The 17,780-nt window shown below is 41.4% G+C and overlaps 1 protein-coding gene across 4 annotated transcripts in view; it reads right to left on the bottom strand.

The window, feature by feature from the left end:
• ANKRD6 (ankyrin repeat domain 6) overlaps positions 1-17,780 on the bottom strand; it is a 128,939-nt gene that overhangs the window by 7,235 nt on the left and 103,924 nt on the right. For all 4 annotated transcript variants that reach the window (XM_061623322.1, XM_061623321.1, XM_061623324.1 and 1 more), the window contains 9 exons: positions 10,088-10,186; positions 9,107-9,205; positions 7,338-7,436; positions 5,430-5,528; positions 3,342-3,440; positions 3,069-3,146; positions 2,571-2,675; positions 2,151-2,285; positions 724-900 (listed from right to left, as the gene is read on the bottom strand). In XM_061623322.1, the coding sequence (XP_061479306.1) occupies positions 724-900; positions 2,151-2,285; positions 2,571-2,675; positions 3,069-3,146; positions 3,342-3,440; positions 5,430-5,528; positions 7,338-7,436; positions 9,107-9,205; positions 10,088-10,186 (990 nt within the window). The remainder of the gene's footprint in view (positions 1-723; positions 901-2,150; positions 2,286-2,570; positions 2,676-3,068; positions 3,147-3,341; positions 3,441-5,429; positions 5,529-7,337; positions 7,437-9,106; positions 9,206-10,087; positions 10,187-17,780) is intronic.

The raw sequence follows: 17,780 nt of genomic DNA, 5'->3' as shown, positions 1-17,780 counted from the left end.
ATAAGAAACAAAAACCTTAACCAAAAAAGTATTCATGTCCATGATCTCTCATTGGGGTACAAGGTCACTTGCACTTGCTTAACCTTTCTAAAATGAGTGGGTAATCTTTTTCAGCCCAAAATCTGGATTTCCTCATGGGTAATATTCTGGGAGGCCACATGCCAGTGACAGGTGGGGTCAGAGGCAAAAGAGGGCAGAGCAATGGATATTGCCCAGGCTACCAGCCACACAAAAGTCAGAAGTTTCTACACACATACCCTTCCATCCTTCATCCAGATAAGAGGCATTACATTTCAGGGGCACATTTTAGCTTGGGGGTGTGGAGCAGGGCTGGAGATGGACATGGTCTGGGGAGACAACATAGCTTAGGGAGAGACCCAAGGGCCAGATAATATAAGAAAAGATAGCCTGGTCGCAGGCTATGGTCTGAAGGCACATAAGGCCTGCTCCCTGATGAAGCAGGGTCACATCTGGTCAGTGCCTGGATGAGAGACTGCCTGGGAACCGTATGTAAGCTGCCTTGGGTTTCTATCATGAAAAGAAAGGTGGGGTATAAATGTAATAAATAAGAGAGGCCTGGATGTCCCGGGACTGGAGGTTCCCCATCCCTATTCTAAAACATTGTGTAATGTACCTAACTTCCTTGAAAATCATTTTCTGTTTTATTTCTCCCAGATGCTCTATGTACATTCATGGTGCTCCAATAAGAAAGTGCTTAGTCACCTGCATGATTTTTCCATCCTTTCCACGATAAAGTGTATACAACTGGTAGGCTCTAAATTCATGGGGAGGTGGAGAAGATGTGCAGCGGTGCTTGCTCTTGCGTTTTGGCAAGTTCTGCTGTGGGCCAGGGGACACCTGCTGATCAGCTGGTGATATGAGGTCAGAAAGTGCTGAAATCTGATTTTTTAAAAAATACAACATAGCATTTTTATTTTACTTACTTATTCAAGCATTTCTATCCACACCCCACACCTCTAGTGCACACACACCACTCGGTATATATCTTACATTTTATTGGCGTACAAACAGTTTATTTTTTTCATCTCTTCCATAACAAGATCTTTAAGTTTGTTGAGTTTAGACATCTGAAACATTCCACATTCTTCATGATCAGACATAATTCACAGGTGATTCAGACAATCTCCATTTTAGGGAGATATCTGAATTCATAACTGTGTTGTTCTTCAAATAGCAAAATCAAATTGTCAAAGTAATGTGTAGAATGTTATTTGTCCTATTCCATTTACTACTACTGTCCAGTTTAATTAATGAAATATGTTGATGCCAACGTGGCTATCATATGAATTTAGTTTCATTTATTCAAATCAACACTATGGCTTTAATCCTATTTGCAATTCACAATGTCCTGAAAAACATTTCTGAAAAATCAGTTGAACCAAAACATGCTATAAACATGTGCTTCGGTTAAATGTACTCCAAGCCCACTATGCATTGATTTCAACCCATATAAAAGAGTGACACAAGCTAATTAATTGGTTCCAGTCATGCTCTTCTGTGAGTGAAAGGGTTCCTCCCATTCACAAAAGGGACTCTGATCCAGTGGAGGCTTCCACTGGAGGTGGAGAGGGAGGCAATTTTTGCCAGTTCCCCCCTCCCCATGTAGCCTCCAGCTTCATTCTTCCATCCCATCAGAGTCAGGAGTCAGATTGCCTCCACTTCTTTCTCCAGTGAAGCATCCTGTGAGCAGAGTTCTGCTCATGTTTAGTCTGGATCCAAAACCTCTCACATACCTGTGGTGTATGTCAGGGGTAGCGAAGCTTCTTCAGGCCATAGGCTACACTGACCCATGGCCAACCCTACAGGGCTCTCTTTTGGCACCATGGCATCACAGTGGGGGATTTGCAGGAGCAGTAAGTTAATAATAATAATAAACATTTTTTTAAAGAAATGACAAAATGGAGGGGCACAAAACATGTTGGGGGACCAGATCTGCCCCTCAGACCACAGGTTAACTACCCACGGTCTAAGCTTTCCTGTGACCCATTCTCTTTGAAATTATAGTAAGGGTGATGTCTCTGACAGAGGTCAACAAAAGTAGGCATTGTTAGAAATGGACAGAAGGAGATAGATTAATCCACTGCCTGGATTAAGAGTGTCCCCCTCTGTCACTTTGCATTTACCAGTACCTTTTCTCTTGGCTTCTTTTTATTCTTCCTTCCTCTGAGCTCTGACAAAGGCAGTTGTGCTTCATCTTTCAAGTCACCTCTCCCTTGAAGGGCCTGATCACTGCTGTGAGTGTCATCAGCAGCTGAGGCACTGCCCTATTTTAAAATAAAAGCACACACAGACAAGGATGAAAGAGATCCAAATCTTTGTTCTCAGAAAAGTTCTTGCAAAGTTGCCCAAATTCCTAACAAAACAATCAACAACTAGAGAGGCATCACGTAGGCTATAACATGGATACTAATATTTTCCCCAAGTGCTTACAGTACAGCAACACGAAAGGTGAAATTCCCATGGCGAACACAAATACTTTCAAGAAGTGGAGGACTTTGCAGCACTCAGGCAACATTCCTTGCCTTCTGAATACACAAAGCTGGTTGTACCTTGCTTTGCACCACTTCATCTCTTGGTACAGACTGAGCACGCCTTTCCTCTTTGAGTCTCTCCCTTTTCTTCCTCAGGCTCCTTCCACGATTAAAGCGCAAAACCTGCATATAGCAATATTTCCAATTAATACCATTATGACCCAATCATCCTGATCCAATTACAGAAAGAGATGTTTTAAAGTATCTGCTGGTTCCTAGAAGATAGCAGCAGCAAAGCAAAATTTGACCATGGATAGATAATACAGTGTTAGAACTGGCTGCACCCAAGACTATAGCACACAAAAATGGAATTCAGGGTGCACTTTGCATTCAACACACATGCACACCCTTAGCTAGCACCAGTTACTCATGCATGTTAGAATTAGTATCATCAAGTCTATCTTTGAAAATATCTTGAACACAACACCTTCACTAACGTGTGAAACATTTATTTCAATATTTTTGTAAAATGATGCTTTCGAATCAAATCATTAACAAACTATATTCATAATGTACCTGTGGGGCTTTGGTGAGTAGAAGGGCAACCTCGGGGTTGTTATGCTCCCTGGCAACTTCTAGGGGTGTGTGACCGGCCTATAAGAAAAAAAGCTACATTAATTCTCCCCCAAAGACACTTTAAAAGTTAAAAGTACTTCCTCTTGGATTGATGAGTGTGTTAAGTGTACATAGATATTACTCGACACTCATTTTGTCAATGCTATCATTTCAGCCAACATTCAGGGGGAAAAATTAACTAGGAACAGTAAGAACAAAGACTTCAGTGCTTACATTGTTTACTACTATTCCATCAGCGCCTGCTTCCAACAATAGTTTGACCACCTTCCTATGATTTAGTGCAGCAGCTACATGAAGTGCTGTATCGCCAGCCTAGAGGTAAAAAAAAAAAAAAAGCAAGAGTGCAACTTGCACATGCCTGCCTTGGAATTTCAGAAACCGCACCACCCACAATGAAGTAGTAAATGCACATTTTGTATTATCATATTGAGGAGGCACTCAAGCGGACAGGTTTCCTCCAGTATAATGGCTTATACTTGTTACACAGTAGCAATCAGGTATAACTAGACATTCTAACAAAAAGGATCTAATGGAAGCCACAGCCAGCACTTGTCAAACAATCTATAAGGAGCCAGTGTGGTGCAGTGGTTAGAATGTCGGACTTGAACCTGGGGGATCAGGATTCAAATCCCCACTCGGCATGAAGCTCACGGAGTCACTTTGGGCCAGTCACTGTCTCTCAGCAAGGTTGCTGTGAGGATAAAATCGGGAGATTTGTACATTACCTTGAGCTCCTTGAAGGAAAGGTGGGATATAAATGTAATAAAGAAATAAATAAAATCTAAGGTTGCTCAGCAACATGTCCAGTCAGTGGAGCAGGTACAACTGGACCTTGGGGCCAAAGTCAAGCACCCCGCAGCCCAGACGGCCCCAAATTACCACCTAGAGGGCAGCATATGACAGGGATAATGGTAAACAGAATCCAGTTCTATGAGAAATGAGTTTCAATAAGAGCGGTTCAGCAGAATAACAGCCTTCCAAAAGCTAGCTTAAGTAAACTGGTTTGTTTATAAACAGAAAGATCTATATTATGAACCGATTAGTTAAAAGAAACAAAACTACTTTAGTCCACCATTACTCTTAAATGCACTTACACAACTTCTGTAAAGGGTTGGGAAGAGGAAGAATTTTAATAATATCTGGTATTCAATATCATGATAGTCATGAGCACACTCTTCTCAAGAGTCCTCCATAATATTTTGAATGAAATATAGGTCAATAAGATGTGCTGATGTAGGCTGCACCATCCCATCTCTGCTATGCAATTTCATAAGAATTTTTATTTACATTGATATTATATTGATAACACTTCTACAACACCAAGAGAGTACTATGGCACTAGCATATGAGTCCATATAGGACATCGTAAGTCCTTATTTGCCAGTGGAAGAAATCTTGGTGGCGGCGGGGGGGGGGGGGGGGAGGGATTGCATGCCACTTCTTGCTTATATACAATCTTGTCAATATACTTAGCAAGGGTTGTATCTTTTTTGGTGCTTTATTTTAAAGCAAAGCTGTATGATTAGAGCTAATTTACTGGATTATTATATTTTGAAAAAATGGAAATGGACTGCGCCTTCAAGTTGATTCCGACTTATGGCAACCTATGAATAGGGTTTTCAGGGTAAGCACAATTCAGAGGGGGTTTACCATTCCTTCCTCTGAGGCTGAGAGGCACTGACTGGCCCAAGGTCACCCAGTGAGCTTCATGGCTGTGTGGGGATTTGAACACTGGTTTCCCATGTCATAGTCCAACACCTTAACCACTACACCACACTAGCTCTCTGTTACACTTTCATTACTTTTAAAATCATTGTTGCAGTTTTTGTTTTACAGATGATTTTTTTAAGTACAAATAAGAAAGGTAAATGCAACAGCATGTTCTAATGTGACAAACTAAAGATATGCCATTTCTTTAAGGCAATTGTTGGTGCCAAAATAATTATTTATTTATTTATAGAATTTATTAGTCGCCCATCTGGCTGGCTGTCCAGCCACTCTGGGCGACGTACAACATAGGCATATAATACCTAGACATTGAAAATCTAAAAACAATGAAGATAAAATCTAGCCCACCCCAAAAGCCTGCCTGAAGAGCCAGGTCTTCAAGGCCCGGCGGAAACTCATCATAGAAGGGGCATAAGCCAAGATATAGCAACATACTAATTAAAAAGAAAATAATTTCAAAAGCTTTCTACATAGTTCAGAACACAATAGCCCCCTCTTATATTGGAAAAAGAGTATACTTGGAAAAGCCTTATAGAAAATGGAGCACCATGGCAATGAAGTTCATGCACTGACCTGATTTTTTTCATGGACAGAACAGAAAGCACTGAGGAGCACCCTAATGATGGGTAAGTGATTATAACGTGCTGCAACATGCAAACAGGTATCTCCTGCCTAAAAATAAGGGGGGGGAATGCAAATCACAGTAAGAAAGCTCCAGCTAACATAACGTCATCCACATTAAAGCTGCGATCCTGTGGAGTAAGCCCACTGAACACATTGAGACTTGCATCTGAGTAAACATGCAGAGAGGATTGTGTTGTAGACTGGAATTCTGGTTGATGACATGGAGAAGCTATTGATGATTCTTTTCCTCCAATGTCAGTGGCTCATTTAGTTGGCAACTGAAATGTTATGGTTCAATATAACAGTATTTTCCTTATGCCCAGATTATATTTGTAGGCAAATATGTTTTTGCTTCTAAGTCAGGGCAGAGTGGGTTACTTTTTTTCTATCACAGACCACATTCCCTCAGGAGTAAATTGTTAGGGGCTCATGCCAGGAATGGGTGGAGCCAGCAGAGACAGAGAGAAAACTGCTCTGGATTAACTAATCCGGAATAAAAACTAACCTGCTTCAATTTTCACCTTGGCTACCTCAGTTTGGAATTTCCAATCCTATGCAGGCCTACTCCAAAGTAAGTTCCAGTGAATTTGATGGAGTTGCACATATACAGGTAAGTGTACAGGGGATTCTTTAAAAAATACAACAGACCAACACAGCTACTTTTCTGGAAAGCAAGTGGCAGCAATTCCTTTCTGACTTTAGTATGTTCTGTAGCCAGAAAGGCAATAAAGGAGGAACAACAAACAAGAAGGAAGGGACTCTGATGGGATGAAAGAATGAAGCATCTTCAGGAGGTGTTGGGGGCTGCATAAAAAGAGGATGCAGTTGGGGGCTGCAGGTTGCCCATCTATGTTATAAGTAAATTTAAAGGTCTTTAAACCTTCAGCAAACCCATAATTGGGAAAAATATATTTTTTAATTATAGCACTCAATTTATGATTAATTTGGTGCGAGACCTGCCACATTACTCATTCCAGAGAATAAGCAATACAAAACATGTTATGTGATACCTTATATCGTCTCAGTTTCTTCTGAAGTGGCTCCATTAAAATTTCAGGTGGCTTAGGAAACAGAGTACTGTGACCACTCCTACAACTATACAGATGATGACCAATGTACCAATAAACACAATAACATTCACAACAGACTCTGGGGCAGATTCAACAGGGAGACTCTGCTCCATGTACCTTCTATTCAGCAGAAAAAATAAGTCAATGCACAATGCAGGGCCTTTTCTGTTGTGGCACCTGTTTTACGGAATGGCCTGCTTTTGCAAGTCTTTGAAGCTCTTGGGTTTTGTTGCTTTTATCACAATATTATTTTTGTTCTACTGATACTAGTTTTAGATAATTTTAATTCATTTTTTAAAAGATTAATAAGATTCTCTATCACATTTTATTCAATTTTTTAAACTTTTGCAAAGGCATCTAAATACATCTGAATGAATGAATAGCAATATACCAGCCTAACAATAGGGACATTTACCCTGATTGAAATAAATAGGGCTAAATGCATTTAACGTTATTAGATTTTGGAACTATTTTAATTTAATTTTAGCTTCTGTATCACCCATTTTTAGTAGCAGATTCATTTAATTTAAAAAAAAATCTATACAATTCTTAGCAACTTAAGAAAATTTATTTTCTGTGAACATGCCACCTGTTATTCCAAAACACAAAGACACCAACTTTCTTCAAATGAATGTTCAACAATTTGGCTACTTCCCATAGAAAAGTTGTCAGTTATGTCCAAGCAAAAAGATCTTAATGCATGGTCACATTATTTTTATTCATTCAAATGTTATACTTGAGAGTTTTTCTCTATCAAATCTGCATGTATATTTTTGGCAACACTCACATTGTTTTTTATATCGGCCCGAGAGCCTCCAAGCAGTAGGACCCGAACACTTTCAGAATGACTATTTTGGCAGGCCAAGTGCAGTGGTGTGTTACCTGCCTTAGGAAAGAGAAAGAGAGGAAAAACACAATAGTCACCTTTAGAAAGGAGACAATGTGTAAACAAACCAACTTCCATAATTTTCCATCTCCAATTCTATTTATCACATCTGGTCTCCATGCAAAAATGAATCTAATCTAAAGGTAACAGTGGCAGAACAAGAATTGTTGGAGTTATAACGCTGCAATAGTTCCACTCCTATTTGGAAGACTGAGTCTATAAAATGGCACTGGGAGTAATTGCTCTATACCTTGGCAGGGGTCTATTACAGGGCTCTATTTTATCCCTCATGCCGTTTACCATCTACATGAAACTGCTGGAAGAGGTCATTCAGGGATGTGGACTGAGATATCACCAATATTCAGGTGGAATTCAGCCCTGTCCTTTTTATTGAGACCAGGTGAGACAGGGTGGGTGTGGTAAACCAATGCCTGGATGATGGTCAGTACACTCAGACTAAATCAAAATAAGGTTGTTAATGGATGATATATCTGTTCAACTGAGCAGTGTTCAACCTGTTCTGGAATGGGCTGCACTCTCCTTAAAGCAGAGGTGGGGAATCTGCAGACTTCTAGATGTCCTTTCAGCACTGAGGCCCCATCTCCACTAGACATTTAATGCAGTCTCATACCACTTTAAACAGTAATGGCTTCCCTCAATCCTAGGAACTGCAGTTTGTTAAGGGTGCTAAGAGTTGTTAGAAGACCCCTATTTCCCTCACAGAGCTACAATTCCAGAGATCCCTGGGAAGAGGGACTGATTGTTAAACCACTCTAGGAATTGTAACTCTGTGAGAGGAATATTTTATTTATTTATTTATTTATTTATTTATTTATTTATTTATTTATTTATTTATTTAAACTATTTCTGTCCCGCCCTTCTACCCTATAATAAGGCACTCAGGGCAGCTTACAAAAATAAAATCAAACATGTACATAATAAAATTGTAAAATCACTGTAAAATAGGCATCTCCTAACAAATCTCAGCACATACATGTTTTCTAAGTCTGGATACAACCTGATGTAACCCAACATGATGTCCGTTTTTATAGCAACGTTGCCACAATTTTTTTTCCTACATTTGCATTTTAGTTTGACACTTTGTTTCAATCAGCATATATGTCTGGAAAAAAATTGGGCGAGGTTAAGTTTCGTTTTGTAGGGTATTACTGTCATCATTTATTGGCAAAGGCATCATTTTAACAACTAAAAAAACCCTGTCCTGCCCCTTCTTAACTTCATAGTTTGTTTTCCCCTCAATTTTGCAGTTTGTGTTTGGCTTTCTTGTTTCTGATAAACTGGATTTTTATTGTCATTTTCTTGTTAGTTCAATTCATTTCACCTACCCACTAGAACAAAACCCTTCCATACCAATTAGGATGCTAGAAGGCCTTCTAGAGTTCTTCAGCCATAATTTATGCAACTTTCAGTGCAACAGAGCTCTTTTTTGTGCCAGCTGTCAAAATACAAGATTTCCCACACAGAAATTTCCTCATGAAGGAATAATTGAGGCACAGTCCATTTTAAATTAAATGAAGAGCGTTGCCAAGAAATGCACTGCCACTTGTCCAGAAATGTCACTACTGAAAACTAGTGATGAAGAGAAACTGCCATTTTAAAAGTATTTATTTGTTGCCTTTCTTCAATGCTCCTTTGTGCATGCATCTCACCTTGTTTCTGGCAAGAACATTAGCTCCTGCTTTAACAAGCAGTTTGGTGGACTGACTGAATCCATGCCAAGCAGCTTCATGGAGAGCTGTGTTCCCATCCTGAAGGCAAACAAAAAACAGCAGTTTGAGTACTATATTCATATAGAGAAAATACTGTATACATCCAGAGGTACTACTTCTTTTTGGACACTATAAAAAACTTCCAAACCTTGCTATGTTAAATGGTAAAGAATTACAGTATACGCAAGCTATGGAGATCTCATACTCACTGCTCCCCTGCCACAATTCTTCTCAAATGAATCCCTCCTGCCCTCTACTTTAGATAAGTTTACGCATATTTACTTTACTTAAGGCTAAACAGGGTTTACTCCTAATCAGGATATGAAGTAGATTAGAAATCATAATTAGGAACAAGCCCTAGTTAGCATTTACTATGATAAACATCAGTACTAATGCAGCCCTTAACCATGGTTAAGCTGAGTAGAAAAAACTGTAAACAAGGGAGGGGTCTAGGAGCAAAGTTAATCATTTGCAGTTACATCTGCACCAGCCCTGGATGGGTCTCCACCAAGCAACATGTTAATCAGCTCAGAGCAGCCCAAATCATGAAATAAAATAATCTGGTTGGACATTTACAGTATGTGAAAGTAAAAGCCTACTGCCACTTGAATACAACAAAATGTAAAACTTTGGTAAACTTCCTACTAGCTACTCATGTTTCTTAAGTATTTTATTTACAGTACAATGCACATAACACCTCATGTCATGTATTGTGTTATTTTATACTTTGTGGGGGGTTAATTAAATTTCAGTCATAACCAAGTTTTACCAATATATATTTTCAAGGGCTGGTAGCTGTGTGTGTTCTTTTGCATTATATTTCTTTCCTTCACAAGAGATGGCACAAATAAGTTGGAGAGAGCTTCCTCCAAAAACTTTGCCTAATGTGGCAAAGAGAAAAAGTATAAAACTGGTAATAACCTTATCTTGTCTGTCCAAAGCACAACCTTCATGGATAAGAGCTGCTATTACATCTGTGTTTCCTACAACAGTAGCTCGATGCAAAGCTGTCTGATCACCCTGCAAAGAGAACCAATTATTTACTAACACACATTTTTTATAAATCTGCATCAATGCACATACACAACAATTATGCACATCAATACACCCCACTCCCATAAGCAGCAACATACACAGTGCTACTGAAACACATTCATTCTATGGGTGTAAGTCCAATTAACACCCTCCTTTACAAATTCTAAATAATGATCATGGGGACATTACATTGGTGTAGCTGTTAAGAGACAACCTAAGCAATTAGAGCCATTTCACATTTTATACTTTTCCTACATGGAAAGTACTTCCATTTAGAAAATAAAATGACACTTAAATGAAGGTTGTTGTCACATGTGAAAATCACAAATATGTGTTTTGCAGCATGAATACCAATGTGCCAGTGTTGTATGTGGTGATCTACACAGAGGTATCACCTCCCCCCATTGTTTCTTTGTAGGAGCAGCATTATCTGAAGCAACCCTTAATTACTGATAGAAGCTTACAATTTTGAAAGAGTCAGGCCCCCAACACACACTGTTCACTAATCCCATATGCCCTCCCTAACAAACTTTCACATAGCTCCCCATTCATATATACCAGCAGACACAGTGACCCAGTACCACTCAAGCAGCTCTCTGTGTTCATCAATTATCCAGTTCTTTCAAGATGTAACAAAATCAGCCAAGATCCCTGTACAGCAAAGTGATGGCTAATTTGAATGAAGTTTACAGCATCTGTTAGTAGCTAGATAGTCCAATCAACAACGCAGGTAAGAAGGCGTAGGTCCAATAATCTGACTGGTCAACCAAATATTTACAGTTTTTTTAAAAGTAACATTCATTTATCTGACAAAAAAAGAGAGACTTCTACAAGATAGATTTTGAAAACTCTCAAAAGCTTCAAGGCCCATCACTCACTGAATCCTCAGCGAATGGTTCACTACGACCGCATGTTTCTGGTCTGTTTTCCTCCTCCCTGCTAGCAAGCAGAAGAAACAAACCATGACCCTTAACTTAGCATTACATCAGAACTACAGATCATGGGTTTATTCCCTAAAAGCCATATGATCTGTCACCAAGGTTTGTTCTTGGCTTGCTTACTGACTGTGGTGTGTTAGAGCAAAATTAACCACAACTCTTGGATAAGCCTTAAACTAAACCAGGGATTTTGGTTCTTTCATCCCAGCATGAGCAGGAAGGAGGCATATATCCCAGAAAGGTGTTTCATGGAAAATCATTAAATATGGCCACAGTGATATACAAACGGGGCTAATGCATGTTCAGACCCCACCCACTATACCTAAAGCTAGCTGAGTGGCTCTAGACAGTGCTTGGCCTGCAGCAAAGTGGTCATGTGATAGCTTGCAATTCAACCCATTGCAAAGCTACTGGGAAAAGAGCACAGATTTCTTCAGAAAGCAGCAGGAGACCATTTCATTTGTACAAACATTTCAAGGTTCACTGAATTGTTTGATGTGTCCCATTTTGGATGGTATTTTCTTAGTGTTTTAAACGTTTCTTGCCCTGAGCCTCCAGTGATAGAAGAGGTTAAAAATAAGTATTTCAAAAAGATAGGTTGACTGGTGCTACAATAAGCACTGATGGAGTGGTAAGAGGGGCACATCCATAAATAGCCTTGAACGCAGCCTAAAAAAGGAGACTTCCCACATATATTTTGCATTCTAGTTGCCATTTGGGGCCATTTTAATTCTTTTATTTTTCCCCAAACATGGCTATATATGATGCTGTTATGACCCTATGAATCAGCAACCTCCAAGAGCATCTGTCGTGAACCACCCTGTTCAGATCTTGTAAATTCAGGTCTGTGGCTTCCTTTATGGAATCAATCCATACAAATGTATTTATTTTGAATAAATAATATGGCTGTATTCAGGTTTCTTACCCTTGTCTATAACATTTTATATCTTACACTTTATTTTTATTCACTGAGTTTGTGCTTTTAGATTCTCCCTTGAGTTTAACTTTCTACCTTTGGTTGCCTTACCTTCCTTCTTTCCTTTATTTATTTCCTGCCCTTCCTCCCAGTAGCAGCCCAGGGCGGCAAACAAAAACACTAAAAACACTAAAAAAAACCATCATAAAAATAAATTTTAAAATATATTAAAAGAAAACAATTAAAAAAAAATTTTTTACGAACATCTTAAAAAGCACTTCCAACACAGATGCAGACTGGGATAAAGTATCTACTTAAAAAGTTTGTTGAAAAAGGAAAGACTTCAGTAGGTGCCAAAAAGATAACAGAGATGGCGCCTGTCTAATATTTAAGGGGACAGAATTGCAAAGAGTAGGCGCCACAATGCTAAAGGTCCACTTCATATGTTGTGTGGAACAGACCTCCTGATAAGATGGTATCTGCAGGAGGCCCTCACCTGCAGAGTGTAGTGATCGACTGGGTATATACAGGGTAAGATGATCTTTCAGGTATCCAGGTCCCAAGCTGCATAGGGTTTTATACACCAAAACCAGAACCTTGAACTTAGCCTGGTAGCTAATGGGCAGCAGGGCTTCATGTAGATGTTAGACAGCATGGGGGACAAGATGGTACCCTACCACAGCACAACTGCCAGGGGGCCAAAAGACAATCACTCAATGCTATTCTCTGAAAACAACCCTGGAGATAGGATTGGAACCACTGTAAAACAGTGCCTCCGATACTCATCTCACTAAGTTGGCCCAGAAGGATACCATGGTCAATGGTATCAAAAGCCGCTGAGAGATTAAGTAAGAATAACAGGGTTGCACTCCCCCTGCCTTCTGATAAAGGTCATCCATCAGGGTGACCAAGTCCAATTCAGTCCCATAACCAGGCCTGAACCCAGATTGAAATGGATCAAGATAATCTGTTTCATCCAAGAGTACTTGCAATGCTGTGACAACCCTGTCAATCATCTTCCCTAAAAAAGGGGTATTTGCAGTCAGGTGGTAGTTGTCACAAACCAATGGGTCCAGGATGGACTTTTTCAGGAGCGGTCAGATTACCACCTCCTATTTAAGGGTGGCTGGAACCACTCCATCCCGCAATGACATGCTGACCACACCCTGGATCCACTTGGTCAAACCCATGGCAAGCTTTAATAAGTCAAGAAGGCAGGGTCAAGAAAACATGTTGCTGGCCGCATCGTTACAAGCCTCTTGTCCACATCATCAGGCCGCATCAACTGAAACTGATCCCAAGAAGTTGCAGCAGATATTGCACTGGACACCTCACTGGGGACTGCAGTAGATGTGGATGGGCATTAAGATTGCTATGGAGGCAAGCAACTTTACCCTCAAAGTGTCTTGCAAACAATTCACAGTGGACCTCCAAAGAGTCTAAAACTCCACTTCCTGCAGCTGATGTCAACAGACCCCTGACAATACGGAAAAGCTCTGCTGGATGGCTACTTGAGGATGCAATGGTGGCAGAGAAGTGGACCTTCTTCGCCGCCCACACCACCACACAGCAGATACGGTTACAATGCCTGATCAGCCTCACAGCACGTCTTTTACCACTTGCGCTCTAGCCATTGTCCAGCCTGTTTCATTACTCTTAGTTCAGTGGTGTATCAAGGTGCAAACTCGGCTCCACTATGCTGGAGAGGGTGCACAGTGGCAACCATGTTAGAGCCCAGCATGCCTCGTTCTTCTACAGCATGACAAGGGCTTCAACAGGGTCACCTGCTCTATCTATCTATTGGCAACTCCAATAGAGCAGAGAGAGCTATCTCAGCTGGTCCACAGGAGAGGAGATAAAAGCAAGCCAGCTTTCAGAGAGCGAGCAAACAGAGCGAGCAAACAGGGAGAGCAAACAGGAGTTTGACAAAAGGAGTTCGACAGGTTAGGTCAAGAGGATGTCCCTAAAAAATATATTTTTAAAAATTACTAATTATCCTTGTACAGTGCACCGCATACCAGTGAGACTCTCAAGTTTACCCTGAAGTAGGACAGGACAAAGCACAGGCCACTCCAAAACAAGTAGTTAGAAAGAAACAAAAGATAGAAGAGAATATGAACAGGAAGGATACTCCAGCGGTTGTGACCTGCAAGGTATGTGCCATGTTTGTTTTCTTGCCTGAGAACAACATGCCGTACACATGCAACGAGTGGAAGCTCATGGCACTGTTGGAAGAAAAAGTGAGAGGCCTGGAATGGCAGGTAGCCACACTGAGGACTATAAGAGAAGATGAGGAATTCTTAGACAGAATGCTGGGACAACAGCAGCAAAGAAAAGACGAGGTAGAAGAACAACAGCATGTGGTAGCAGAAGAGGAGACTGCTTTGGAGAGGAACAACGAAGTGGAGCAAAATCGGTGGGAAAGGGTGATAGGAGCAAAAGAACTAGAAGACACCTTTCACCAGTGGAACTATGGAACCGCTTTCAACCACTCAAGGATGAGACTGGAGGACAGCCTGTGGTGGAAAAATTACAGGAGACCCCATGCAACAACAAGCAAGAGGCTGAAGCTCAATCAAGCAGGGGCAATGAAACCACACCCCACAACAAGAAGAAGAGAAGAGTACTAGTAGTGGGAGACTCCCTACTGCGTGGGATTGAAACCCAAGTATGCAGAGAAGATCCGTGGACTCGCCAGGTATGCTGTCTACCAGGACGGATTAGAGATGTGACGGAAGGGTTGCCATCACTCATCAAGCCCACCAACAGGTATCCCTTTCTTCTCATCCATGTGGTAACAAATGATACTGCCAAACTGAAGAATATGAAGAAATCACATCAGACTTTGAAGCTCTGGGTAGGAAACTCCAGGACTTTGGGACTCAGGTTTTTCATCCATCCTTCCAGTACTTAGGAGTAGAAAGGGAAAGGGAAATACTCCGTGTGAATGAATGGCTGTGAAGGTGGTGCCGACGTTAGAGATTTGGATTCTGGGACCACGGGCTATGCTTCCTGGAAGATGGACTGCTGGCAAGTGATGGGTTACATCTCACAAGGACTGGGAAGAATGTGTTTGGCCACAGCATGGAGAAGTTCATCAGGAGGGCTTTAAACTGAATCCTAAGGGGGAGGGAGACGTAAACTTGGTGGCAACGACTGATGAAGGCTTGTGCACAGGAACAGGAACAGAGAGATCGGATCTAACAGGGCCCAGTAACAGTCCTCCGAAAAATGTAGTAAGGAAGACAAGCCATAAATCACATGGTCTTCGATGTCTGTATACTAATGCGCAGAGCATGGGAAACAAGCAGGACGAACTTGAACTCTTAAAACAGGAGGGTAATTACGACTTGATAGGTATAACTGAAACTTGGTGGGATGACTCCCATGACTGGAATACAGCAATTGAAGGATATAACTTGTTCAAAAAGAACAGAAGGAATAAAAAGGGAGGTGGAGTCGCACTATATGTTAAAAATATATATCCCTGCACAGAAATATAGGAAGATGAGTTTGGTAGCTCCACCAAGAGTATCTGGATTAAAATTAATGGAGAAAGTAATAAAAGGAATGTGGTGCTTGGAGTCTACTACCTGTTGAGCCCAGGGGTGACGGACCCAGCCTCCTTCCCGAGGAAGGAGGGGGAAGGCATGAGTTTCAGAAGCCTCAGCCGTTAGGGAGCATGGACGATCCAGCTGTTGTTGAGTCTAACCCCGACCTTGGGGAACAGAGCGAGTTGCCCGCCCCGCCAGTTCCCATGGCTGGTCCTGCCCCTCAATGGGACAGCGCTCAGCCCCCCAGCACTCCCATGGGACAATTGGGGGATGCTCCTGAGAGAGCAGACACTCCTCCTTCACCAAGCAGTATCTTAGAAACGCCCGATACTTCCCCGTCCTCCGCTGTCCCGCCTGCTGATCAGGAACCTGTGGTTTCCGATAAGCCCTCACGAGGCTCGCCCCCTCCCCCACCCTCACGATGTTGGGAGAAGTGGACAGGGCAGAAGGGGGCGTGTGTGCGACTGAGTGAGAGGTTACGCCCCAAAACCTCTCCTATTTGAGGCTACCGCGCCCGGAAGTGGGCACTGAGTCAACTTTCCTCACAAGTTGCAAAGCATGTCTAGAGTGCAGTTAGGGATTGTAGTGAGTTAGCATAGGGGTTTCTATGAGGCGCACAGCCTTTGATGTATCCATTACTTTAATAAAACAAGAATTGATTGCACCCTCATCTCCGACTGGTGGTTCTCGCTCTGAACTGGACACTACCGACCACCCAATCAAGGAGAAGATGAGAATGTAACTTTTGAAAAGCAAATTGCCAATGTTTTGAGGAGGCATGATGTAGTAGTAATGGGGGACTTCAATTATCCCAATATCCGTTGGGAGACAGATTATGCCAAACACAGCCCCTCCAAGAAATTTCTGACTTGTGTTGGAGATAACTTTCTCCTATAGAAAGTGGAGGAAGCAACCAGAGGATCAGCTATCCTGAACTTGATTCTAACCAATAGAGATGACTTGGTGGATGAAGTGGCAGTTACGGGAACTCATGACCACACCATACTTGAATTCTTGATTTTAACAGAAGCAAAAGCTGAGAGTAGCCATATATGCACCCTGGACCTCAAAAAAGTTTATTCTAATAAACTCAGAACAATTGTAAGTACAGTTCCATGGCAAGTGACCCTAATGAGAAAAGGAGTCCAAGATGGGTGGGAGTTTCTAAAAAAGGAAATTCTAAAAGCGCAATGGCAAGCAATTCCAACAAGGAAAAAAGAGGGACAACAGCAAAAGAAGTCAATGTGGCTTCATAAAAAGCTTAGAGAGGACCTGAACACAAAAAAGGACACATACAGGAAGTGGAAAGAAGGCCAGGCCACAAAGGAAGAGTACAGGCAGGTATCAAGGAATTGCCGGGATGGCGTCAGGAAGGCTAAAGCTGAGAATGAGCTGAGGTTAGTGAGGGATGCTAAAAGCAACAAAAAAGCTTTCTTCAGGTATGTCCATAGTAAAAGACAGAGAAAAGAAATGGTGGCACAGCTAATGAGAATGGCAAAATGATAACAGATGACAAAGAAAAGGCAGAAGTCCTCAATTCCTACTTTGGCTCAGTCTTCTCCCAAAAAAGGATCTGTGACCCTCCCGGGAAACATAAAGTAGAAGGGGCAGGATTAGAGCTTGAGATTGATAGACAAATGGTCAAGGAATACCTAATCACTTTGAACAAGTTCAAATCGGCAGGGCCCAATAAACTGCATCCTAGAGTATTGAAGGAACTGGCTGAAGAACTCTCAGAACCGTTGTCTATTATCTTTGCAAAATCATGGAGGACTGGTGAAGTGCCGAATGACTGGAGGAGAGCTAATGTTGTCCCTATCTTCAAAAAGGGCAAAAAGGAGGAACTGGGGAACTACAGACCAGTCAGCCTAACATCAATCCCTGGAAAATCTCTGGAGCAGGTTATAAAGCAGTCAATCTGTAAACACCTTGAAAACTATGCAGTGATTACTAGGAGCCAACATGGACTTATGAAGAACAAATCCTGCCAAACTAATCTTCTCTCATTTTTCTGATCAGGTAACCTCCCTTGTAGATTGTGGGAATTCTGTGGACATATCTGAACTTTAGCAAAGCTTTTGACAAAGTGCCCCATGATATTCTGATTAGCAAGCTAGCTAATTGTGGGCTGGATGGAACAACTATCAGGTGGATCCACAGTTGGCTCCAGA

The sequence above is a fragment of the Rhineura floridana genome, chromosome 4 (assembly GCF_030035675.1).
Source record: "Rhineura floridana isolate rRhiFlo1 chromosome 4, rRhiFlo1.hap2, whole genome shotgun sequence".
Classification (NCBI taxonomy): Eukaryota; Metazoa; Chordata; class Lepidosauria; order Squamata; family Rhineuridae; genus Rhineura; species Rhineura floridana.
The sequence above is the reverse complement of the archived record's forward strand: the minus strand, read 5'-3'. Positions and strand labels throughout refer to the sequence as shown.